This window comes from Pipra filicauda, unplaced genomic scaffold (genome assembly GCF_003945595.2).
Source record: "Pipra filicauda isolate LSUMZ 115617 unplaced genomic scaffold, ASM394559v2 scaffold4_size7858003_pilon, whole genome shotgun sequence".
NCBI classification, from domain to species: domain Eukaryota; kingdom Metazoa; phylum Chordata; class Aves; order Passeriformes; family Pipridae; genus Pipra; species Pipra filicauda.
Window position 1 is genome coordinate 7796854 of NW_024104643.1, and position 23981 is coordinate 7820834.

The 23981-nt window shown below is 50.0% G+C and overlaps 2 protein-coding genes across 2 annotated transcripts; both read left to right on the plus strand.

Annotated features, from left to right (window-relative positions):
• The first annotated feature begins 1450 nt into the window (after positions 1 to 1450).
• Positions 1451 to 14889, plus strand: MYBL2 (MYB proto-oncogene like 2). The gene is made up of 14 exons (XM_027711614.2): positions 1451 to 1504; positions 2066 to 2159; positions 3311 to 3382; positions 3760 to 3852; positions 5515 to 5735; positions 5893 to 6049; positions 6800 to 7072; positions 8198 to 8587; positions 10173 to 10312; positions 10608 to 10707; positions 11332 to 11445; positions 12010 to 12126; positions 12321 to 12467; positions 14593 to 14889. The coding sequence occupies exons 1-14, from the start codon at positions 1485 to 1487 to the stop codon at positions 14719 to 14721; spliced, it is 2067 nt and encodes a 688-aa protein (XP_027567415.1). The 5' UTR covers positions 1451 to 1484; the 3' UTR covers positions 14722 to 14889.
• Positions 14890 to 15721: 832 nt separating this feature from the next.
• Positions 15722 to 23546, plus strand: LOC113982971 (ATP-dependent DNA helicase PIF1-like). Its single transcript, XM_039386732.1, has 11 exons — positions 15722 to 15754; positions 16685 to 17268; positions 17886 to 18000; positions 18075 to 18181; positions 18584 to 18723; positions 19369 to 19475; positions 20032 to 20119; positions 20660 to 20805; positions 21262 to 21302; positions 21687 to 21724; positions 23438 to 23546. Exons 1-11 carry the CDS (start codon positions 15722 to 15724, stop codon positions 23488 to 23490), a joined length of 1452 nt encoding a protein of 483 aa, XP_039242666.1. The 3' UTR covers positions 23491 to 23546.
• Positions 23547 to 23981: the final 435 nt, after the last annotated feature.

Sequence of the window (23981 nt, forward strand, 5' to 3'; positions counted from 1 at the left end):
TTGTTGTGATATACTGGTCAGGAATATCCATGTGCACAGACTCAGCACAGATGCTATAAATAGTATACGTTGCAGCATTTGTTCAAGGTCCTCAGGAACATGGTGGGATTACTGGTGCTGTTCTGTGCAGGGCCAGGAGTTGGACTTGGATGGTGGTGGGTCCTTTCCAGCTTAAAATGTTCCATGATTCTGTAACGTGTGGGCACTGGCTGTGGGTGTGCTCTGTGTTGCACAGCTGTGAGAGCAGCAGGAATCTGGTATGCAGGTGTAGAGCCCTAATGTGTTCATGGCCTGCTGTCCCCAGGGCAGGAATTGGGATGCAGTGTGACAGTGCTGCTGCCTGGCCAGGGAGCAAATCCAGGTGTTGCATGCCAGCCCCTCTATTACCTCCTGGGAAGAATCAGACCTGCACTCCCCAGGTGACCCCACAGCACACCCCGGAGCCAGACGAGGCTGCAAGGGCAGCATGGTGATTGAATTGAATTTTGTGAGGTTTTTTGCCCGGCTGTGAGGGTCCCATGTCCCAGGGTTGGTGAGGTATGAGGTAAGCATGGCAGGACTCTGGCAGCTGCCAGTTCCTTCCTGGAGCCAAGCACAGTCCTGGGGGCTCTTGGGGCACCCCCAACCACACGTAGCCACATCCTGTGGGAGTGTGTAGAATGTTAAGGGGTTAAAGATCATCTAGTCCCAACCCCTCCTGCCATGGGCAGGGACACCTCCCACTAGATCAAATTGCTCAAGGCCTTATCCAACCTGGCCTTCATCACTTGCAGTAATGGGGCAGCCACAGTTTCTCTGAGAAACCTGTGCCAGGGCCTCACCCCCCCCCCCCCCCCCCTCACAGGGAAGAATTTCTTCCTAATATCTAACCTAAATTTCTCCTCTGTCAATTTGTACCCACTCCTCCTTGTCCTGTCACTAGGTTCCTGATGAAGGGTCCCTCTTCAGCCTCCCTGTAGGCCCCTTCACGCACGGGAAGATTGCTCTGAGGTCTCCACACAACCTTCCCTCCTCCAGGCTGAACAGCCCCAACTTTCTCAGACTGTTTCAGGGAGAGGTGATCCGGGGGCGGGTGTCTGTGTGTGATCCTCTTGCCCAGCGCTCAGAGCTGCTGCTGCAGTGTGTGTGGGGGTGGATGCGGGGAGTCTCAGTGGTCCCGGGTCAGTGCGGTGTTGGATGCGGAGGGGCCCGGGTGGGTGCGGTGACGGGTATAGGGGGTCCCAGATCGGTGCGGGGTCGGTGCAGAGGTGGATGCCGGTGGTGCCGGGTCGGTCCCGGGGGCGGATGCCAGCGTTCCCGGGTGGATGCAGGTCCCGGGGGAGGGGCGGACGGGCGCCCTCCCGCGCGCGCCTCTTTGTGCGGGCGGGAGGCGCGGGGCGCATGCGCGGCCCGGCCCCGGGCGGGGGGGCACCGTTGGCGCGAGATAGGAAAGTGCCGCCGGTGCCGCGCTCCGGCCCCGCTCCCGACCTCGGCCCGGCCCCGCCATGGCCCGCCGCACCCGCGGGTGAGTGAGCGCGGCCCCCGACGTGCCTGGACTCCTCGTGCCGGCTCCGCGGAACATCCCGCAGGCTCCTGCTGGCCGCCCGTTCCCGCTCTCAGGCCGGACAGCGGGATGCGCGCAGGGCGGCGGCCCCGGGATCCCCGCGCTGAACGGTCCCAGGGGCTCCACCTGGGCCTGGGTTTGCTCTCTTGGAGCCCTTGGGCTGCTCCCCCGCACCGCCCGGCCGGCGCTGCCCACTCCCTTCGTTCCAGCGATCCCGGAGGTGGGGAACTGGAATGGGGGAATGGTGCCAGCCCCCTCAGATGCAAAGTCCTCCCCGAGGGACAGAGGGAGCAGAAACGAAGAGAAACGCTCCTTACCCTGCTCTGGGCAGCATGAAAGTTACTAGCAGCCGCCAGAGCCCAAAGCTGAGGGTCTCCTTTAAACCTGGGGTCTCTGGACGGATGTTGAGGCTCAGTGCTGGAAGGGACAGATCTGGAGTTCCGCTCTGCATGGTGGGGTTTGCTCCCTCTCCTGCGTTTTCGTCAGAGCTGGAAGTTATAATCTTCATTTTTTTATTTCTAGTGAGGACCAAGATGAGCTGCGCTACCAGGATACCGAATCGGATGTGCCAGAGCAGCGGGATGGCAGGTGCAAAGTCAAGTGGACCCAAGAAGAGGTGAGTGAGAGCCCAGAATTTGCCGAGAGAGGTGTTTTGGGGTGGGCATCTGGCCTGGCACCCTGGGCTTCGGTGACTCCACCCTAGTTCTTACCTGCTGACTATGACCCCACCTCCTGCTGTCTTGCTACTGGAGAAGACCATGTGTCTTTTATTCTGATCTGAGGTCTGAATGAGGCTCAGAGTTCAGGGGAGTTTAAAGTGCAGCCTGAAGAGCAAGAGCTCCAACCTCTTTAGCTTAAGCATGTGAGTCCTCAGCGAGGCATCCTCTGCCTGCAGCACTCATGTGAGCAAAGAGGGATTCCAGAGGATGGATGAGGCCTCCAACAAGCTGAATTGTGTAATGTTCTCCTTTTTCTCTAGCAAAAGCAGGGAGTACTGAAACTGTTGGAATCATGGCTTAGTCATCCTGGCTAAGAGCGTGAAATTAGTTGGGATATTCACTTCCCTCCTCCCAGTTCCTCCATCATTTTTGTTCTCTATGAAAACTACAAGATGTCCTATCTCCCTGGGGTTTGGACACTGAGTAAGGTGGTCTTTGTGGAGAGTTCAAAGCCCTGGGCTCATGCTGGGCAGGGAATAATGTCATGCCTGTTTGCCCATCCAGAGCTCACAGACAAGGACCCCTATAACAGGCTTTTTCTGAGCTGTATGAGTACACACATTCAGGCTATAAGCAGGGATCATGGAAGAGATGCTGTAGAGCCCTGTAGCACCGAAAGACAGAAGACCACCAGGCTAGTGATGATACACTTCAACCAGTCAGCTTTCCTGGCCAGGCAAAACCAGTGGCTGAGCTGGGAGATGGACTATCTGATCAGGGGTGCGCTGGGGCTGGATAAGCAGGCCCTTGGCCACAGGGTTAGAACCAGACTGTACTGGAACAGAGCTGAGCTCTTGTTTTATATTCAGTGTATTGGCTTGTCCTAGTACAGAGCCCAGAACCAAAGTCTGTTCCAGTTGGCTCCGTATACTGGAATGCTGTTAAAGGCTGGTGTGAGCTACTTTCCTCCCCTGAACACAGAATGCCAACAAAACCTTCTTGGCTGTTCAAAATATCTAGCTTGTTCTCTTGATGCTATCAGCCATGGGGTGCCTCTGGCATCTGTTCCCTCAGTATATCTGAAAGCGGGTGTCTTTGTTCTTTGCAGGATGAGCAACTGAAGATGTTAGTAAGCCACTATGGGCAGAATGACTGGAAATTCCTGGCCAGTCACTTTCCTGTAAGTGACCCCTTGCCCAGCTGGGAATCACAGAGTTTGCATGTTGCTTCTTCTCCTTGTGCTGGTTCTCTGTGTCTGTGCAGTGGGACTGTTCTGTGACAGCAGCTCCAGGCTGTGAAATGGGGCTGCTTCAGGGCAGGGAGACATTGTACAGAGGGCTTTCCAGGGTGAGTCTCTTGGAGCTGGGGTGAGAAATTGAGGTTCCTGTCCCTGTGCCCAGTGCCCTGGGTCTAGGGTCTTAGTATGTATTTTCCATGTGCTTCTGCAGGTTTTCTGTGGGACAGCCTCTGTGTATGGGGACTGCTACTGCCTTTGGAGATTTTTGGGCTTTTGGAGCCTCCAGTCTAACACAAGGCTATTCTCCTTCCTTTTCCCAGAACCGCAGTGATCAGCAGTGTCAGTACAGGTGGCTGAGAGTGTTGAATCCAGACCTGGTTAAGGGCCCTTGGACCAAAGAAGAGGACCAAAAGGTAAGTCAGGGCCAAGAGGACCAGAGCGTTTGGACTGTCTCTGTCTGCAGAGAGGGTGGAGGAGTTAGACCCTCAGATCTTGTGGTAAACTATGTGTAATTCTTCTCACTGAGGGATACCCGTGAGAGCAGCACTGTCTGACCTGCTCTGAGCAGCCTGGGCAGCCATGGTTGTGATGTGCAGGAGCAGCTCTAGGCCTCTTCAGGTAAACACCTTCTCCCTTTCACACAGTACTGCCACAGTAATCTGCAGGGGAGAGAGCTGAAAAGGGAATTAATTCATCTCTGTGCTGGCAGGTCTCCACCTGGCCTGGCCAGGTTGGATTCAAGAGAAAATAAAACTGGCATTTCCTCTGCCACAGTAGGCAGGCTGGAGTGGATGTCTGGGGTCGGCTGGGTAAATCATGACTTTTGTGAGCCTGTTTCTCTGCCGTTTGCAGAGTGAGCTAAGAGGGGCCAACTCAGACTCGTCGTCTTGATGTACTTAAGAAAAGTTGGAATAAATTCCAACTTCTACCAAGGTTTTCTGCTACAAAATATCATAGCCTGGCAGATTCTCTGTAACACTTTTGCTCCCTCATTTCTTTTGGTCCCATTACTTTATATCAAGCGTGTCCCAAGGGAACTTCTCGTTATGTCCTCCCACCTTACAGCAGAGCAGTTGTTGCCTGATTTCCCCTTCCCTTTGTATTGTCCAGACTCTACCAGCCTACCCATCCTGGCCAAGCTGGGCTCCAGCTCTCTCCTCCCAACCTTGCACATTGCTTTGCCCCAGCTCCTTGGCCTGTGCCTCAGTTTGGCACCTTTGGCCCATTTGTCTGTGCTTGACAGACAAGGGTCTGCAGTAGGGACATTTGTGCTATGCCAAGAGCACTGAGCATCACCTCTCTACCTGCACCTTTCAGCTGAGCACAGCTGGCCAGGGTGGAAATGTACTTTGAAAACTCTTCAGCTAGGATTTTGGTAGGCTGAACATTGCAGGAAGTAGATGGTTTCATCCTGACTGTGCCCTGGACGTTTTAGGGGCTCAGAACAGTTTCTGTGCCCAGAAGCATTTGCATTGAGGCTCAGGCAGAAGTGACAAAGCCCTGGGTGAAGGGGAAGAGGCAAAGTGGATGGCTCTTAAGTGAACGTGGCTTATTTAGGCTTTGAAGGTCTCCCTGAGTGTGTGCTGGTGCTAGCAGAGCATGGACCTGCAGCCCTGGCATGTCCTGGCTGGGAAAGGGAGTAGCAGACCAGTGCAGAGCTGATGGGGACTGTTGTCATGCAGGCAGGTCTTCAGAAGCAGGGAGGGCAGAGGAGCCTTCGAGCAGGTGGGACTTGGCCCTTTCTCAGAAATGGGCATGTTTCCCAGTCTGGGCCCCTTTGCCTCTGGTGCACCTGCCAGTCTCCACCTCATCTTCTTGAAGTGGTCATCTGCATTCACAGGTGCCCTGTGTCTGCATGGAAACAGCCTCTTACAGAAATTTGGCAGAATCATTGCTCTCGTGAGGGTTGGTACACCTGACTGTCCATGCTGGATCCCTCCAGCTTTTCCTCCTAAGGGGCCCTTGTCTGCCCTTAACTAGTCCCAAGAGAGCTGAAGAGCAAAGCCTGAAGATGAGTGTATTGACCTTCCTCTCCTTTCTTCCATGTCTTTATTTCCCTCCCTCTCTCTTCAAAGGTAATTGAACTGGTTAAAAAATATGGCACCAAACAGTGGACCCTGATAGCCAAGCACCTGAAAGGGCGGTTAGGGAAGCAGTGCCGGGAACGCTGGCATAACCACCTGAACCCTGAGGTGAAGAAGTCCTCCTGGACAGAGGAGGAGGATCGTATAATTTTTGAGGCCCACAAGGTCCTGGGGAATCGCTGGGCGGAGATTGCCAAGCTGCTGCCTGGGAGGTAGGACCTCTTTGCTCACTGCTGCCTTCCCAGCTGGGTGGCCCATGGAGATCCATGTGTTAGGCTCCCGGGAGGGGCTGGGGAGTGTGTTGGAACTGTTAGCTGTGCTTTAGAGCTGCTGTAAATGGTGATTTGTTTTCTTCTGCTTTTTCTGCAGGACCGACAATGCTGTGAAGAATCACTGGAACTCCACCATCAAGCGGAAGGTGGACACGGGAGGCTTTCTCAATGAAACTAAGGAGTCCAAGTCACTGTACTTGCTCGTGGAGGTGGATAACAAGGAGAGACAAAGCCAAATGACACCTGAGAGCCAGGTACTGCACCAGCACTTGCAGCAGGCAAATGGGTCAGTCCCCTGCTCTGCTAATGTGTTTTGGAGCTGTTCATCCACCCTTCTGCTGCCTCATGCTACCTTTGCTGTAGCCTAGTGTCTGCATAGACTGACTGTGCCTTCTCCAGCCTTTTCCAAGAGACTGACTCTCGGGAGATCTCTCCCTCCGGGAGCTAGAGGTGTGATGGGAGCCCAAGTGTGTCATATGCTAGAGCTGTTATCTTGCCAGTCTGAGCATCAGGTCTGTCTTGGACACTGAAGGTTCTTTGTTGTGCTTTGTTGTGCTGTTGCTGGTAGGAAAAGGAGGCTGCTCTAGACAGTGTGGGGGGGGGAGCACGGTGAAGAGATACTGTGTTTCTTTCCTCTAAAAAAGGAAGCAGGGAAGGACACCAAATTATTGTGTTCACGAAGAAAGCATGTGGTTTTCGAAGGCAGGCTCTTGGAAAATAGGAAATGCAGAACTTGTGCTACCTGTTCAGCCTATGTTCAGTTTTCTCCTGGGATACTGTTAAGAGAAATCTTCAATTAAATAGTCTTGTGCTTGTTATGTTGCATGGACTCCTGCTCAGGTAGTGTATGGGACAGAGCAGTGAGGGAGAATGGGGATGTGAAACTGAATGGCAGATAGGAAACCTGAATGTGTACAGGGGCTCTTGCTCTTTGTACCCAAGACTTGCCGTTGTTCCTTTGTTTCCTACTAATATCTGGACTTTCTTTGCTTGTATGTGTGAAGAATGTCCTGCCGAACTGGCCAGTGGATATCTCTGAGATAAAAGAAGAAGATGTCAGTGACGAGGAGGTGACGGGTGTACAGGAGTTGCCCTCGGAGCTGCCAGCGGCAGAACTGGCAGAGCAGAACATGGAGGGAACTCCAGAAGAGGCAGCAGTGCCTGAGGATGCCACTTCGTTCGTCGAATCACCCTACAAGTGGGTTGTCGAGGCTGCCAACTATTTGTACCCAAGTTGTGTGCCAGCCTTCAATGAAGCTCTGGACATGATTGAATCTGTAAGTAACAGTCCCTTGCTCCCCCAAGGGAGACTGACTTTATCCTTCATCCTTGAATGAACTTACCAAGTCCCCTTGCTCATCACCATGGGTGGTCTGAGGAGGGCTGGGTCTTAGGTGAGTGTCCTTGTGCATGGGCTCTGCTGGTGTGGGAGGCTGTAGGTGCTGGCAAATCTGATTTCAAATCCTTCTTTATTGGCCAGAGTGTCCCCAGCACTCATTTTCATAATGGTTCAGCTCATGCTTATTGGCTTTTCTCTCCTCCTGTCATGGGATGGGATGGGACAGGACTGACTGGGAATAAGCCAAGCCCATTTGTACTACGGAGGACAGACCCTTTCATGCCGGCATATGGTCACCGTTTGTTTTCAGTGGAGGTAGCTTCACTGAAACTAGCAATTTTGGGCCAGTCAAGCATTGCTGATGTCTGCTGGGTGACAGAGGCACACCAGGGTGGGAGGCTGGCTAGAATCAACAGGGCACTTTGCTGCCACCAGAGGAAAGTGCCTCTGCAGCCCTCAGCCTGCCTGAGGAGCTTATGAGCTGATTATCCATGAAGGATCCACTTTGCCTGTGTATCGGAAGACAGTCTGTGCCCGAGGCTTAGCAGCCCATATGTGGGTCCTTGTGTGGTACTGGGTGTTGGTGGGATGGAGCTGTGAAGCAGCTCATCTCTGAACTGGTTTGGTTCTGCTTTCAGCAGTGCAGAGCCCTGTGTCCAGCTCTATCGATGTGCCCAAGACTGTGGTTTGCTGTTGGGTGACAGTCACTTCATTCAGCCCCTGTCTCCAGACCTCTCCCCAGCTGCTTTTTTTGTTCCCTCTCTGGAGGGGTGCAGCTGTTTGTGCAGCCGTGCTGTGAACCAAGCTGGGAAACCAATCTTGCAGAAACAGAAAAACCTGCCTGTGCACAAACAGCAGCTTTCAGCTGGGTCAGTGCCCTGGTCTGGCTTCCAGCTGTGCCTACAGCAGAGGGGAGGAGGGCTGGAGCTCTCCTAGCCAGGCTCCTTCCAAAGCTTGGTGCCATCACACACTTACTTCACCTCCTAGTTCAAATTTGCGTCTTCACCCGTCGGCTGCTCAGCTTCGCTCCTGGGCTGCCGCTGATGGTTTCCCTTGTGTGCAGGACCCAGACGGTGGGTGGTGTGACCTGACCCAGTTTGACCTGCCTGAGGAACCTTCTGCCAGTGGCAGCAGCAGCAACAACAGTCCCATGAGGCCAACGCTGAGTGAGGCCGCGCCGTCCCTGCCCAGCATGACCGAGTACCGCCTGGATGGCCACACCATCTCCGACCTGAGCAGGAGCAGCAAGGGAGAGCTCATCCCCATCTCCCCTCATGCTGAGGGGAGCTTTGGCACCCCACCCTCAGTACTGATGAGGCAGAAGAAGAGGAAGATCTCCCTCTCCCCTGTCACGGAGAACGTCACCAGCACCAGTCTGTCCTTCCTTGACTCCTGCAACAGCATGACCCCCAAGGGCACCCCTGTAAAGACACTGCCCTTCTCTCCATCTCAGGTATAGGGAAACAGCAGGGCCCAGTCTGTGCTCCTCTGCCTGGGCTTGGGCCTGAGCTAATAAGCATGCTCATGCTCTGTCTTCTTGCCCTAATGCCATGTATCCCCATCAGCTCTGCCAGCTTTGAATGTCTCTCCTGCCTTGAATGAGACAGTGCCAGTGTGCAGGGTGTATCCCTTTGCTAAAACAAGCCACAGAACTGGGTTCTGGCACTGCTTGTCTTCAGTGCTGCCCTTCCTTTGGGAGCAGCAGACCGCGTTTGCCTTTGGGAGCGCTTGCAGCCTCAGAAAAGCCCAGCTACACTGTGTGAGAGGCAGGGCACTGTGGAGAAGCACCACTGTGTGGATGGATCTCCATGCCTGCCCATGCTGTAGAGCACACTGCTTCTGTCCCCAGGGCATTGCTGCCCCAGCTGTGGGTAGCAGAGTGGCAGCAGTGAAAATTTGCTTTCCCCGTTTGTTTGCAGTTCAGTCACTCAGGCAGGCTGGGCAGCAAACACCTTGACCAGACCTCGGCGTTTCTGTGCTTGGGAAAATGCTCCTGGGCTTGTCTCTGTTGCAAAAGGGCCTTGGGGTCTTTTGACCTGTGTCGTGACTCTTACAGTGTCCACATGCTTGTGCACACGTAGTCTCCAACATACATCACCTTAGGGTACTGCGATAGTCAAACCCAGTAGTCTCTCATATCTGAAAGTGGTGGAGTTCTGCTTATAAAACAGAATAAAGTCTGCTGTGTTTTCCAGCACAGTTCCCACAGCAACTTTGCTCAGATTCTTTGTCTACCTGTGCCCTCCAGGCCTTTATTCCTGCAGCCCTGGATGCACATGAGAGAGCACCACAGGACAGTCCAATATGCAGGTTCAGGTTGGCCTTGAATGCAAGGCTAACAAGGACTGGGAAATCAGATCAGGATCTGAAATATTTAACTTCGCTCAGTGTAAATGACAGGAAGGTCTGGAGTGAATTTGAGAAGGCAATGGGCATGTCCTGCCTCTTGGGCTGAGCTTCAGCCATCAGTGAATGTCACGAACACAGCTCTTCTGTCCTGATAGATTCTTGGGCACAAACCTCGTTCCTTTTTTGAGTAAAGCTGTCACTTATTAGCTGTTATGAAGTAAAATCCTAGCAGAGATGAGAGTGTAGTCTTCTTGCAGTTTAGGCTGAAAGCAGCTCAATGCAAAACTTGTTAACTTGTACACTTTGTGTGTTACATGGTCTTCCCTCATGTTTGCTAACCTGAGGTTGGAATAGACCTTTGGTGAGCTGGGATTACTGGTGCAAGGAGAGACTTCTCTCCCACACTGTAGCTGGTAGTTGTAGTAGTTGTATCAGCTCATCCCTTACGGGAAGTAAATAACCTTTATAGGTGTGAGGCACCTTCTGGCAACTTTCACATGTGTGTCCATGTACAGAACTGTATGAGTCCATAAGTCATCCTGGTTTACACTGGGACAGCTGCTCAGAATGGGAGTGTTGTCCATACTTCAGATTTTCTCTCCCTACTGAGGAAAAAGTAGTGCCTTGTGATGTGATGCTGGGATGCTTGAGACTGACTGTGTTCACTTTTTCTTTCCTGTGCTGTTCAGTTCTTAAACTTTTGGACCAAACAGGATGCACTAGAACTGGAGAACCCATCCCTGACCTCCACACCTGTGTGCAGCCAGAAAGTCATTGTCACCACCCCACTGCACAGGGACAAGACCCCTCTGCCCCAGAAGAACTTAGCGTAAGTCCTTTCTTCCTCCTCTTCCCTGAGCAGAGTCCTTTTCCAGACAGGAGACTGGTTCTATTCAAACACACCTCTCAGTACTCGACACTACTAAGAGAGGGGCAAGGCAGGCTGGGGATTTTCTTAAATTAGTGGTTCTCTCCCAAAACAGCTCCACTCTGAGCTGCAGGGAGCAAGTGCCCAGGCTGACTGGGGCCACAGCCAAGTGTTGTGCTCAACTGCTGGGTGGATTGTTGCCTTCTGTGGGTTACAGCAGGTCTGATCCCTTCTCTTTCCCCCTCTCTGCTTTCAGGTTTGTCACACCAGATCAGACGTATGTGGTGGACAACACGCCTCATACTCCCACGCCTTTCAAAAATGCCCTGGAGAAATATGGACCAATTAGACCTCTGGTAATCATTGGGCAGGGCTGTGGCTTGCAGGTGGCAGAAGCATGATGGGGCATGGGGTAGGTTGCAGCAGAGCCATGAACCAGCTCTTATCTGTGCCAGAACAAAGTGCAGTTTGGTAGTGCCAGGCTGAGATGGGAGGGGACCTTGTCATGATGATCATTTCATTGTAAGTAGCCACAGGACTGTTAGTTCCTCTGGAAGCCAGCTAAAAATGCCAAAACCTGCCCTTGAATCAGGCTGCAGTGCTTGGCTATGATGACCTTGAGGAAAAGCAAGGAAATGCTCTGCCTAGGCTTCTCTGAGGAACTGCGTCTCTGAATGTGGGTGTTGTGGGGATGGCGGTTTCCAGTATCCCAGGCCTTGTGTGCATACTGGTCTGCTGATGCCACACTTGGGGTTCAGATGGTAAGAGTCTCTCATGCCTAGAGATCCTGGAAATCTGTTAGGCTAGCAGAAAACTTGTCATATCTTTTCCAGCTGGGAAGTAAATTGGAAGTCATCTTTGTGTTTGTCCTCCCACTGTGGTCTCTCCTGACCCCGTTATCCCTTGAGAGAAATACTCGTGAGCCTGCCCAGAATACAGACTTTGACTACCTTGTGCTCTCTCTGCCTTTTTCACACCAGCCCCAGACTCCTCACCTGGAAGAAGACTTGAAAGAGGTGCTCCGAAGTGAAGCTGGCATCGAACTCATCATAGAGGATGAGGTGAAGCCTGAGAAACAGAAAAGGAAACAAGGGGTGAGCTGATTTTGCATCCAGTACCTGCTGCTGAGCTGCCCTCTGCTGTTAGGGGGTGTTTTGGTTGGTTTTATTCATCTTGTTGTTGATGTCAAAATGTTTTTGGCCCCTTGACCGCTGTCTTTGAATCAGCAAGAGGCACTTGAGGTTAAGGCCTGCTGAAAATACTGCCAGCCATGTCCTGGTTTATACTGAATTCAGGGCTTGCTAGGAGATGCTGTGTTGCTATCCTACTGGAGAGACCCATGGCACGCTTGGAGCTTCTGGGGCACATTGGGCTCCCAGAAGGCTGTGGGCTGGTACGAAGGGTCTATTGGCTCAGTTTCTTGGTGACCTTCCTACTGAAAGGGTCTTTGTCTTCTAAATTGGTGGCTGCAGGTGCCAGGAAGAGAGCACTGGAAGCTGCTGTGCCCTGTGGTGGGGAAGGCTGCAGCAATCCTTCTTTCTGAGATGCTGGGGCCATGCAGACCCAGGATGACATGGGCTTGGTGTGTACCCTGGGCCCTAAGGATGGCAGTCTTCTGGGTGGATTCATGCTAACACTGTTTTTTCTATGTCCTCCAGTTGCGCAGGAGTCCCATCAGGAAGGTCCGGAAGTCTCTAGCCTTGGATATTGTGGATGAAGATATGACACAAAATCTGCCTGCCCTCCCCAAGACTGTGTGTTTCAAAAGAGCCCAGGTGAGGAGTTCTGCATTCAGAGCAGGGACAGAGCTATCTCTGCTCTGAAAAACACCCCTGTCCAAAGCAGCCTGCAGCTGCCTTTGAACAGTCCATGTGAATGTGGATGAAAGTCTGTATTTCTTCTTTCCTTATAGTTTTCCTTTTTTTTTTTTTTTTTTTTTTTTTTTTTTTTTTTTTTTTTGTCTTTTCAGCCTGTGAATTTCCTGTCAAGGTCCCTGAACCTTTCCTCCTCGAGCAGGAAGAACGACAGTCATTTGCTCAACAGAGCTTTCATGCAAGTGCAGCCAGAGAAAATGTCCTACAGGAAAATGCCAAGCCATTTCAGGCCACCAGCACCAGTAAGCCCTGCAACCTCTGCTCTCTCAGCCAAGAGTTCAGCTTCCAGTGCAGCCCTTGTCCCTCCTTGGGAGGAGGAGTGAGGGATGAAGCTCTGAACTACTGCATAGGCACCACTACACGTTCAGGGCTGTCCCTGCACCAAGCTTGGGAGATAACAACCAGTACTGTCAAACTACAGCCTCCTTCTGTTTCTTTGCAAACCTACTTTCCTGCTGGGGCTCAAAGCCCTGCGGTTGATCAGAGCTGTGACCCGCTTAGCATGTTTGGCCCTGGATTTCCTCATGGGAATTTGCACCCTACCCCAATCCGTCAGGGAATTTGGATGATTGATCTGGCTCTGAAGTAAACTTTCCTTTTCCCAGTGAGCACTCCTTGGGTGGACAGCAGTAAGCTCATCTTTTTTGTTTCTCAGGGTATGCGACTCTGAAGTGCTATATAAAGCTTAAGCACATTAAGCTTATTTCTCACCCCTCTGATTTTTAGGGTGTTTCTGGGTGGTGGGGAAGGCTGTGTGCCTTAGCCAGCTTAGGCTGACTTCATCCTACGTTATCCTGAACCCATTGCAGTATGGAGCTCCATCTGACAGGCTACCCTTGTAGCTTGTGCTGAGGTTGGTGCTGTTACAGCAACCCTTTTCCTCAGCTCTGCACAGTTGGATCCAGGTTGTGCTGGAGTCACAGCAGCCTAAAAATGCCCTCTGGGACATAAGCAGATCTCTTTAAAATCTTCACCACTTGCAGGCAGGGTGCATTAGTAGAGGGATATCCCTGCTTTGCTGAGAAGTGTGGCTTAGAGAAGGGGATTTGGATCATGATTTTGCAGGTGTTTGCTTGGACCAAGTAATTGGAGCTCTCTAGTAGCTTGAATGACGATGGAAATACCTGCTGTCCTTAGTGAGGGGGTGAAACTGCAGCTGGGGGCTCCTGCGGGGGTGGTTTCCCACCCCAGAAGAGTCCAGCTGCTATGTCGTCCTCACTGAGCACCGTAGCTCAGTCTTCAGGAAGCACTGCAGTGAGGGGGGTTGCACCTGTCCCTGCATTAGAGCTGTCTTGTGGAAGCTCTTTCTTCTGAAAGATGAATACTGCTCAGCCAGAATAATTCCTTCTCCTTCCCAAAATAAACCCTTCTTAAAGACTTCCATTTCTCCTCCTGTCCTCAGCAGGGTCAAGTTGTTCCAAGAGCTAATAGATCCATATAAATAAAGCTTTGGGAGTGACTTGAAGGTGGCAGTGCAGCCGTTTGTGTGGCAACAGAGTACAGATGTGCAGTGAAATCCCATTGCCCAGAGACAGCAGAGCTGTCTGAGCTGCTCCTGGGCTCTGGGGATTTATTGTGCTGGGCTGGTGGTGCTTGCAGTCAGTTACTTATGAAGGGAGCTCATCCAGCTGTGGGCTGAACCTTCATCAGCCCAAAGCCATGCTGGGGCTGTGTGGAACATTCTCGCTATGAGCAAACACTGAAGCTCAAGCTCTGGTTCTCTGCAGTGCATGTAAACAGGTATTTCCAGTTTAGGGTGTTGAGTGTCTCCTGGCTGCATTTATCAGGAGATTCACAGGGGCTTTCCTGAAGTGCAGAAACACTTTGTGGGTGCCCTTTCTGCATGCAGAGACTGAAGCACACCTTATTTTTGGTTATTCCTCTGTGCTGTGGGACTCTGCCGAAACTGAAGACACGTAATTGCTGTTAAGAGTCGTCTTCGATCAGCTAGACCTGGGGTTGAGCAGCTCCTGTAGAAATGGTACTGGTTGGGAATAAACCCCAAAGCTATGCTTGAATTTCTTCCATCGCTGGAATCCCTTCAGGGCTTGTGCTTTGGGGTTTTTGTCTTGAGGCAAGTAAGGAAAAGCCCTGAAAAGGTACGTGAGTTGTCCTGAAATGGAGCACTCACCTGGAAAACTGCTGAACCTTACCCTTAGAAATTACTGCCTGACCCTGTGATGAGTAACTGGTGGTGTGCAAGTTCCTCCTGGTTGCGAGATGGGTGCTGAAGTTTGATTTCCCCTAGGTGGTAGCAGATGGTTGATAGGTCTGTTTATTTTTGCAATCTTTTTGAACACGATGTTGACAAGATGTTTGTCCTCTCCCTTAACTCTCTTGCACACATCCTTTCTTTTCCCTCTGCAGATGACCAGGGCTTGGAAAGCAGTGGCCTGTGGTGGAACCCGAGACCAACTCTTCATGCAGGAGAAAGCTCGACAGTTTTTGGGCACGTTGAAACAGAGTCACACATCAAGGACCTTAATCTTATCATGAAGGATTGTTCTGCTTCTTGATTTTATTTTTTAAAACTTTAAATAAGTGGAGGGGGAACTGCAGGAAAAAATATCCTCTGCCGGACCTTAGTGTGTGGGAGTGGATTTTTCTTTTCCTTCTGTTCCCAGGTAGATTTATATTGTAACAAACTGGGCTAACTGCTGGCTAGTGTGTGGAATGCAAGCTTTGGGATCATTATTGAAAGGCAAACAAAGGTTGGAGAGATGACAGCAAGACGTCTCCCTGCAAGGCCTGAGTTCTGCAAAAATAGAAGGAGGCAGCTGTGGTCCACCTTGGAGCAGCATGTGCACACTGGCCTCACAGCATCCCTGGATTTCCTCTTGACTGCTCTAGTTCCTCAGGAATGGCTTTTGTGAAGGTTTCTGCGTGCCTTGTGCCTCCTTTCCAGATTTCCCCAGGGGATAGAGTTGTCCTCCTTTGCTCAAGGAGGAGGGAGAGCATGGTGCTTTGGGGTGAACTGTGCTGGGAGCTGGCCCCTTGCTCCCCGGGGGAGTGCTTTTTTACTGCCATGGCTCCAACTGGGAGTGGCGGGTGCCTCTTCCCAGGACTCCTTCTTCAAATAAACAATGGTGCTCACATCCCCCTGTTCCTCAGACTCTGACTCTGCTCAGGGGAGGCTGTGCTGGGGTGGGGAGACGCAAAGTGCTGGTTTTCGTGTGGAATCTTTGCTCTCCTGGCAAGTTGCTGAATTCCTGTTGACTTCTCAGCATAGAAGAGAAAGGACGTTTTCCTCCCCACTCTTAGTAGTTTCATCAGCTGTTTAGAAATTTTAGCTGCTGTCACGGTGTGTTTGAGCTCTGTGTGATTGGGATCTTTGCAGAGCTGCAGGAGTGGATGGAGGCTAGAGAGAGCAGGGGGCTGGGAAAGAGCAACAGGAGTGTGTGATGCCTTCTCTGTTCCCCTTCCTTTTGAGGCCAAAGCTGTATCCATGTAACTATTGTGTGGAAACAGTAGCAGTGTCCTGTTTTAAGATGTAGCCATGGATGAAATGTGGCCATTTGCAATTGAAAAGGTGCTGAAGAAACAGAAGAGCAACACACCAGTTACACCAACAGGAAGAGGTTTTGGGGCTGTCCTTGGCCTCTGGCTGGGGTGGCTGAACAGCAAAGATGTGTGGAGGGTCTGTTCACCCCAGTGCTTTTTACCAGGGTCCCTGTCCCCAGTGCCTTGGCAGGGGGGAAAACGAGAGCAGGGCTGTATAAATTTCATTTCAGATTGTGGCTTATGTTTGAAATAGAGTAAAAAAAATCCTTGCTGACAAACTTGTTAGGAAAACCTTGGATCCTGGGAAATGAGGGAGGTTTAGAAACCCAGCTCATTTTTCATTTTTGCAAGCTTGGGGCCAGAGCAAATCTATGAAGTAACTTTTATTTCTTTTTCTCAGTCCTGCAATGTTTGCTTTGGAAAGACAGCTGGGATCACTTATCCGAAAGCCTGGCTTTAGCTCCTCCCATTCTGGTGTAGTTTTTAAGAGATACTGTCATAAAACCATCCCTCTCTGCTCAGGCTTTAGCATGCTTGGCTCTTCATGTGCTGGGTGACTTTACAAATCCAAGTTCAGAAAAGAAAATGAAAAATAAAGAATAAAAAATTAAGGAAATAAAGGAGGCAATAGAAAATACAAAAGAAAATTAAAGAAAAAAAATAAAAGCGGGCAAACTAGAAAGGCACTAATAAAATGAAAAGTGAAATGAAAGGGAAAAATAAGCCTTTCTATGTTGCTTTGGCTATCCTGATTCTAACTTTTTTTCAGAAACACAAGTAGAACAAGTACTGAAATAGCGCTGAACTTCAGCAGCAACCGGGACTGCGCAGGAGAAGGAGGGTGGGCAGCGGGCCTGGGGCGGGCAGGGGGATGGGGGTGGGGGCGGGCACTTAAAAGATTTCGGCCAGGGAGCTGATCTCAGCCAGCACCCAGTCGGGGCAGTCTGAGTCCCCGTAGAAGCAGAACTGCTGCGTGGGGAGAGGCGGTCAGAGGCGCACTGCCGCTCTGCGTCCTCCCCGCTCCCCGCCGCCGACTCCCGGCCCACCACGTCGCCGCTGCTCCCCGGTCCCCCATGCCGCACAGTCCGCCTTCGCGATCCGGAACCGCCCCGTGTGCCGGTGGGGGGCTCCCCGAGGGGCTCTGCAGGGGCCTTGGGGCCGGGACCCCGGGGGTGCAGCCCGACCAAGGGGCGGGGCAGGGGACGGGGTCCCGGGAGCGGGACCCGGGACGGCCACGGACCCGCGGGAAGGGCCCCTCCGACACGGCCCTCGTCCCTCCTCCTGGCCACCCGAGCACCTCCCGCCACCCCGCGGGCTCCAAGCCCCGCCAATCCGGGCCCGAGGCAGCGTCTGGCCCGCCAATCCCGGCCCGCCTTTCTCGGCGCCGTCCAATCACAGCCCGCCTTTTCAATCCGGCAGCGGTCCCGCAAGCTCTGCCCGCTCAGCCGCGGCGCGGCCCCTCCGAGCGGCACCGTCCCCCCGTTCCCCTCAGGTGCTGCTGGGACCACGGAAGGGCGGTGGGAGCTCCGCGGTCACGTTCCGGTCGGGGAGCTCTCCCAGGAGAAGGGGAGGGAGGCGGGGAGCGGGAGGGAGGGGCTCCGGGAGCGGGGATCTGGACTTTGGAGTTGGTATCGGGTTTGTGGGGCTGGAGGAGTACCTGGGGGACTGGGATTGGGAATGTGAAGTTGGAGCCAAGATGAAGATCCTGCAGTGAGAACCTGGAGCAGCTTCCCGTGGCGGCGCTGGCAAGATGCAGAGCTACTGCTGAGAGAGCAGAGCTGGCCGTGCAATAAAGCTTGTGGGTCTCGAGCTGAAATCACTGAGGGGCTGGGATAGGGACAGGGTTTGGGCTTGGGACTGTAACACTTGGGCAGGAATCAGTGTGGGGAGGAGATAGGTCCTGTGGCACCGTCGCTGAAATCTCTATGCAGCCACCAAAGAAAGACTGGTAATGGCATCTGGGTGGGTAAGCAAAGCAAATTTAATGTCTTACCACTGCTTAATTGTATGAGCTCTTCTGATTCAGCTGAGGATAAACATCTTTTAAATGCAGGTGGTGTATATTTGAATATCCTGACAGATTAACAAGTAACTTCTGAGATCTGAGTATGTCCAGGTTCTGGAGGACATTCAAAACTTCTCTCTTCCATCTCTTTCAGGGCAGTCAGAAAACGGGATGAGCCTTTTGGGGGAATTCAGCTAATCATCTGTGGGGACTTCTTGCAGCTACCTCCAGTTTGCAAGGCTAATGAAGAAACCAAGTTCTGCTTCCAGGTACAAAACTGCCCCTGAACTCATTCTCATACTTCAAGTCTGTCTCTTTCTTAACCAGAGAATGATTTTTGCAGGCAAAAAGCTGGAGGAAATGTATCCACATAAACATGGAGCTGACTGAAGTGCGGCGACAGACTGACAAGACCTTTGTCTCACTCCTGAGTGCAATACGTTTAGGCAGGTGAGGAGAAGCTCATCTCTTTGTAATCTCCGCTCCCCACCTATGGAGCAGAAGAAAGAGCAGTTTGTCACTTTCCTGAGCTCTATCAGGAATATGTAGCTGGGGGCAAAAGCTATAAAAGCTTTAGTTAACATGGGCAGATTTCATATATCCTGCTCTGGTAAGGAAGGACACTTTCTAGGGTTCCTCCTTGATTTCTGTGAGCTAATTCAATGGATCCTGAGCTGGCAGTGGCCAGGGCCCACACACTGGCACTGTTCTCCAACTTTTATATATCTTTCTCTGTCCTCCTCTCTGGAGGCCTGCAGCTTGCACAGACAGATCCAGCTGTGTGAAGGTTACTGCTGCTCAAGACCTGTTCCTGATCACTTTAAAGAATAACTCCCTTTTCCTGGTTACTAGGTGCACAGAGGAGGTTACCAGGCAGCTGATGCAGACAGCTACTAACAGGTCTGAGCGTGATGGGATCCTGGCTACACGGCTCTGCACCCATAAAGATGATGTCGAAATAACTAATGAGAGACGCTTGCAACAGCTATCAGGTGAACTCCCTGGAGGAAACTGCTGGCTCTGGGGCTGAGCTCTGAGTGGATGCAGTGGGGATACTGTGATGTCAGGAAGAACTAGTGTTCTGTCATGCACAGCAGCACCAGTCAAAGCTCTGTGTGTTGGAGTTCGGCTGCCTGGGGAAAAACTTCAGTTTTTTGGTTAAATATTCAGTGTCACTTCTTGGTGTGTAATAGACAGCAAGCTCATTGATTGCTATGAAACAGGGTTGGTCATTTATTGCCTCCACACCTCTGCTTTTTCTTTCTATTGCATCTTATTAAGGGCTTTCTCAATTTTTGCCTCCCTTTCTGGCAATATTTTCTGGATACTTCCTATAGTGATCTGATGTTGGCAGCAAATGAAACTAGTCATATGCTCAAAATGCTGGCTGCTCAGTTCTTATTTACTGCTGGCCTTTGATTCCTGTGCCTTTTCATGCTCTGCAAATTCTGTTGGGAAGAGATGCAATAGTGAGCTCTCTGTTGTTAGATGTGACAAGGTTTGTGTGAAGATGTCCTAGCAGCAGAGCAGAATGGATATTAAAAGAGAAATTGCTATTAGAAATAAATGCTGAGCCTCCTGTCATGCTGTGTATAATGTGTTCAACAGCTGCAATTTGTTATGTCTTTCCTTAACAGGAGAAGTGCACACGTTTGAGGCTTTGGATAGTGACCCAATGCTAGTGAAGTTAATTGATGCTCAGTGTCCTGTGGGTGGTAGAGTTGAGCTGAAGCTTGGAGCTCAGGTAAGTGTGTGTACATACACATGGAATAGAACAGCAGATCAAATGGTATAAGAAAAATAAAGGAATATCAGATAAATATACAGAGTAGATTAATACGCAGAATGCAGATTCAATATAGAATGTCTATGCCAGGCCAACAGAAGATTCTATTCCAATCTTTTATATTTTCTCTGCTTGGAATCTTATCAAAACAAAAAATGAGTTTGATTTGAGTGCAGTCCATGTCTTGGGGACAATGATGATTGCTGTGACTTTGATACACTTTTCCAATCAGGTTTAGAAGCTTTCAGTAGCAGAGAGCATAGGCAGCTCATAGCTGTGGATGGAAGCAGCTCAAGTGAAGTGTTCAATGCTGTAAAATAGCTGGGAATCCTAGGAAGGAAAGGCTGTGAAATAATTTCAGTTGGAGATGGTGCTCTCTCCTGCAGTAGGCAGGATAGGATGATATGGTCATATCAACCTGATGTGCTTATGCTTCCTGGAAAGAAGCTTAACTGCAGGTGGCTGAACAGGCTGTAAACCCAGTGCACTGAAGGATTTTTCTTTTTCTCTGTAGGTGATGCTAGCAAAGAATCTGGATGTGTCTCAAGGGCTGGTGAACGGGGCACGAGGCGTTGTTGTAGGATTTGAAAGTGAACAGAAGGGTAAGTGAGCTTCTTGATCTCTTGTTGAAGGAAGAGGGGAAAAATAACAAAACAATTTTTCATTGATGGCTGATGACTTCTCAACTTTGTTTACTGCCTGGTAAGAATAATTAGAGGGAAAGCAGGGAGGAGATCTCTGCAGGCTTGGGGCTCTCACCAGCTGTTATGTCATGCACTGCATCAGCTGTAGCTATCTATGGGCCTCTTGTGTTTGCTTTTCTGTGTTGTCTAGATGTGGGTGCTCATTTGCATTTCCTGTTTTCTTTTGTTCAAGCAAGTTTTTGTTTGTTTTTTCTCAAAGAATAATGTTCTGCTACCTGCAATGTGTATTTTTCTCTGCATCTCAGCTGATAAATTACCTGACTTTAATTCTCCTGCCTTAAGTAGGTGCCAAACATCATTTCAGTGCATGCTATTTACTGTCTGCGGGTTTAAGTTTGGTTTAGGAGGGGGGGGAAAAAGTGTTCTTAGGCTGCTGACTTCCTGGCTTTTGAGTGTCAGGAATACATCTCTGTTTCTCTCCTGCTCCCATTCCTACAGGGCTGCCTAAGGTGAGGTTTCTCTGTGGGGTCACACAGGTTATAAGAATGGAGAAATGGGTCTTCAAAGGACCATCAGGAGTTCACCTGAGTCGTCAACAGCTGCCTTTAAAATTGGCATGGGCCATTTCCATTCACAAGAGTCAGGTGGGTGTCCTTATACAGCTGTCTAAAGACTTGCACACCATCATAAGCCTTATTTCCTGGGTGAGCTTGCATTGCTGGTAAAACAGAAGGGAAAGCTGAAAGGCCCTTGTTGGGGGGGGGAACTCCAGAATATGTGTGTTTAGCTGCACCTCATCTGCTCATGATGCCTGCCTATAGGGTCACAGATGGACTAGATACACTGCTGGAGTTTCCATGGGGTGCTGCCATCTGCATAGTTGGTGTTGCACTATAAAGCAGCATTATTTACCATTGTGGGCTGATGAGAGCAGTGTTTCCTTGAGAGTCATCAGCACTGAGAGACCCTGAGGTTTACAGTATAACTGAGGCAGCTGCCAGAGCCACAGCTCTCTTTGGGCTGAACTCGCTCTTTGGTGGGGTGTGTTTGGTTTTTTTCAATGTAACAGTGTAACTTTCTCAAAGTTCCTTCCCTTCCAGAAGGCTTCCTACACTTTGATGAATACTGGTCTTGGAAACCTGTGAGTTTGTTCCCATGCCACTGCTTATTGTTCCTGTGCCACTGTTTAAACCAGGGCAGGCTGTAAATTCTGCTGTGCCCAGGACAGCCCTGCAGACAGGCCTAACCCAAACTCTCTGATCTGCCTGAGGACTGCTTGAGAATGGTGACTGCTCTAGTTAACTACTAGGAGTGAAACCAGCAGGATTTCTTTCCCTGCTGTGTTGATTAGATGGGATTTATGGAGTTTCATGCAACAAGAGGTTCTCTGGAGTTAGTGGATTCTACTATCTGCTAGCAATTTACTGACAGTAGGAAACTGCCTTTCCTTTCTGATTCTCATCTTTTAATCAGTTACACAGTAAAACAAAAGACTTCTTTGTTTTTTTCTTTTTTTTTAATCAAGCCCTTACACCAAGAACGGTACCTTTGACAGACTCACAGGTTAGTGTTGGTACAGCACAGTGTTCTTGTTTGTTTGTTCTGTAACAAAGTTCTCTGTGTCTTTGGCAGGGCATGTCTTTAGACTGTGTGGAAATCTCCCTGTCTCGTGTCTTTGAAAGTGGGCAGGCTTAGGTAGCCCTCTCCCGAGCTCGCAGCCTTGCAGGTCTCCGTGTTCTGAATTTTGACCCAAAAGTAGTGAGAGCTGATCCTTCTGTGCTGCACTTCTATAGACAGCTGAGGCATCATCAGCTTTTAACCCAGGTAAAGAAAAACCTCATGCTAGCAAAGCCTGCTTTGTGCTACCAAGATGAGAGATGTTGGCCCTGAGATGCTTCTTTTTCTTCCTAAGCAAGACCATTCAAATTAAAACTTGTAGTGGCAGGAGAGATGAAACTGCAGAGAGAGCATGTGGCAGGGCAGCTCTTGGTGGTAAAATAGCTACAGTAGTTTTGGGATTGTATAAAACTACCTGGCCCTGTGGGTGAAAGGATAGGTTGGGATTCTTTGGTCTTCCTCTTGCAGTAAGGAATGAAGGGGAAGTGCCAGTGAGGGGCTCAGCTGTGCCCCGTGGTGGGGTTGTCCTGGAACTGGTTGGAATTCGCTGTGTCGGGCACGGGGCAGCCCCGACCTCTCCTCACAGAGATTCCCAACACATGTGCACAGGCACCTCATACACCAAGTGTGTGAGCAGCTTTCAAACTGCCCCACCACCCTTGCCTGCAGCAGTTGGGTGGTTGGATATCCTGGGATACAGAGGAAAGGCTGGAGGTGCTGTGGTAGGTGAGGGGGAATGGCTGGTGATGGAGGAGCTGCCACGGCCATGGGGCACCGGGCAGGAGCTGGCCTGGGGTGCAGCTGGAGCCCAGCTGGTGGGAGAGGCACTCCATGAGGGCACATGGCTGTGCAGCAGGGGCCTGGGTCCCTGTGGAAGAGGAGGCTTCCATTACTGCACTCCCATAAACATGGGGAATTAATATTGTCCTCTGCTTTCACAAACTGAAGAGCAAGAATTTAAGCTTGGTGTTTACCTTAACTGCAGCTATCATTAAGTGAATTAAACTAGGAGTTAGATACATAATTGGTATTTCTGTTACCTCAAAGTACAGCCATTCTCTTTTCAAATACATTAAACAATAAGAAACTGCTTTATACCAGGTAAAGCTTCATAATACATTTATGTGTTATTGGAAGCATAATTCACAAGCAGAGTGTTATTAAAACCTTACCAGCTTCCAGTTTAAATCTTTGTACAGTGATTTAGCGCCCTTCTCGTTTCTTTATGTGACATTTTCACAATAATTAAACATGAATGTGTCCTCAGAGTCTGTACCCACAAGTCCTGTGAGTGCAGGAAAGGCAGCAACAGTCCTGTTGATCTCAGATGCTGTAATAAGATTGTGTCCAGGAATTAGATCTTCATATCCAGAGTTGCTCTGAATAGATGAAACAAATACTACTCTTAAGTGATGGAAATAGAGTACATTATAGGTTATGTTATGAATGCTAATAATGTAATTTTTCTCACAGATATGAAAAGTTTCTCATTTTGTATTATGCCACTCTGTGACATGCAATTGTCTTCTACTGTTAAATCTAAGCAGCTCTATTATTAGCCTGAGAAAAGACCTGAATTGCTAGAGATTGCATTTAGATGTGTAAAATCTCTATTTCGCTGCTTCCTGTATAATTATTTTATGCTTGTTTCTATTACAGATTATAAGGATGTTGGATGGAATTTTTTAGCTAAACTACTGACTAGGATATAATGTATGAAATCTGGTTGTAAAAGCAAAATAAGTTAATAAAAAAATCTAAGAGTAAAGTTTTTCACTTATAATTATTGAATAGTGCACTAGCAGAATTTTTAATTTTTTTTTTTTTTTTTAATTTGGTATGGTGTTGATGCAGAGGGCTGTCAGATGTGACAGAGAACCTATGAGAACCCTTCTGGGATGGCAGCTGGGTAGGCACCAGCAGCATCCTAACTGGTACCATGTGCCCATGTGTGGGCAAACAGATCAAGCCTGCAGTGTTCTAAATGTAACTGTAACACTTTTTTTACTAAATTGTTTATTACAGTCCCTTTGCAAGAAGGTAGAGCTATGATAAAGATGCCTCTGACAGAAATTTGACTAAGATTTTTAATTATAATTGATTCTTTTATCACATGGAGTTTGGCATTTTGGGTTTTTTTCTCTTATTTCTCAAAATGTATGTTTTTTGTCACCAAGTAGGGGAATATGTACACAAACCACAC

Bases quoted from the DNA above. Each gene is read 5' to 3' on its own strand.
- MYBL2 (XM_027711614.2), top strand. From the start codon at position 1,485: ATGGCCCGCCGCACCCGCGG. The intron at 6,050-6,799 runs GTACTGCACCAG...GTATGTGTGAAG, and splicing joins AAATGACACCTGAGAGCCAG to AATGTCCTGCCGAACTGGCC. The intron at 12,468-14,592 runs GTAAGCCCTGCA...TTCCCTCTGCAG, and splicing joins ATTTCAGGCCACCAGCACCA to ATGACCAGGGCTTGGAAAGC.
- LOC113982971 (XM_039386732.1), top strand. From the start codon at position 15,722: ATGGATGAAATGTGGCCATTTGCAATTGAAAAG. The intron at 17,269-17,885 runs GTCGGGGAGCTC...CATCTCTTTCAG, and splicing joins AGCTCCGCGGTCACGTTCCG to GGCAGTCAGAAAACGGGATG. The intron at 18,724-19,368 runs GTGAACTCCCTG...TTTCCTTAACAG, and splicing joins ACGCTTGCAACAGCTATCAG to GAGAAGTGCACACGTTTGAG.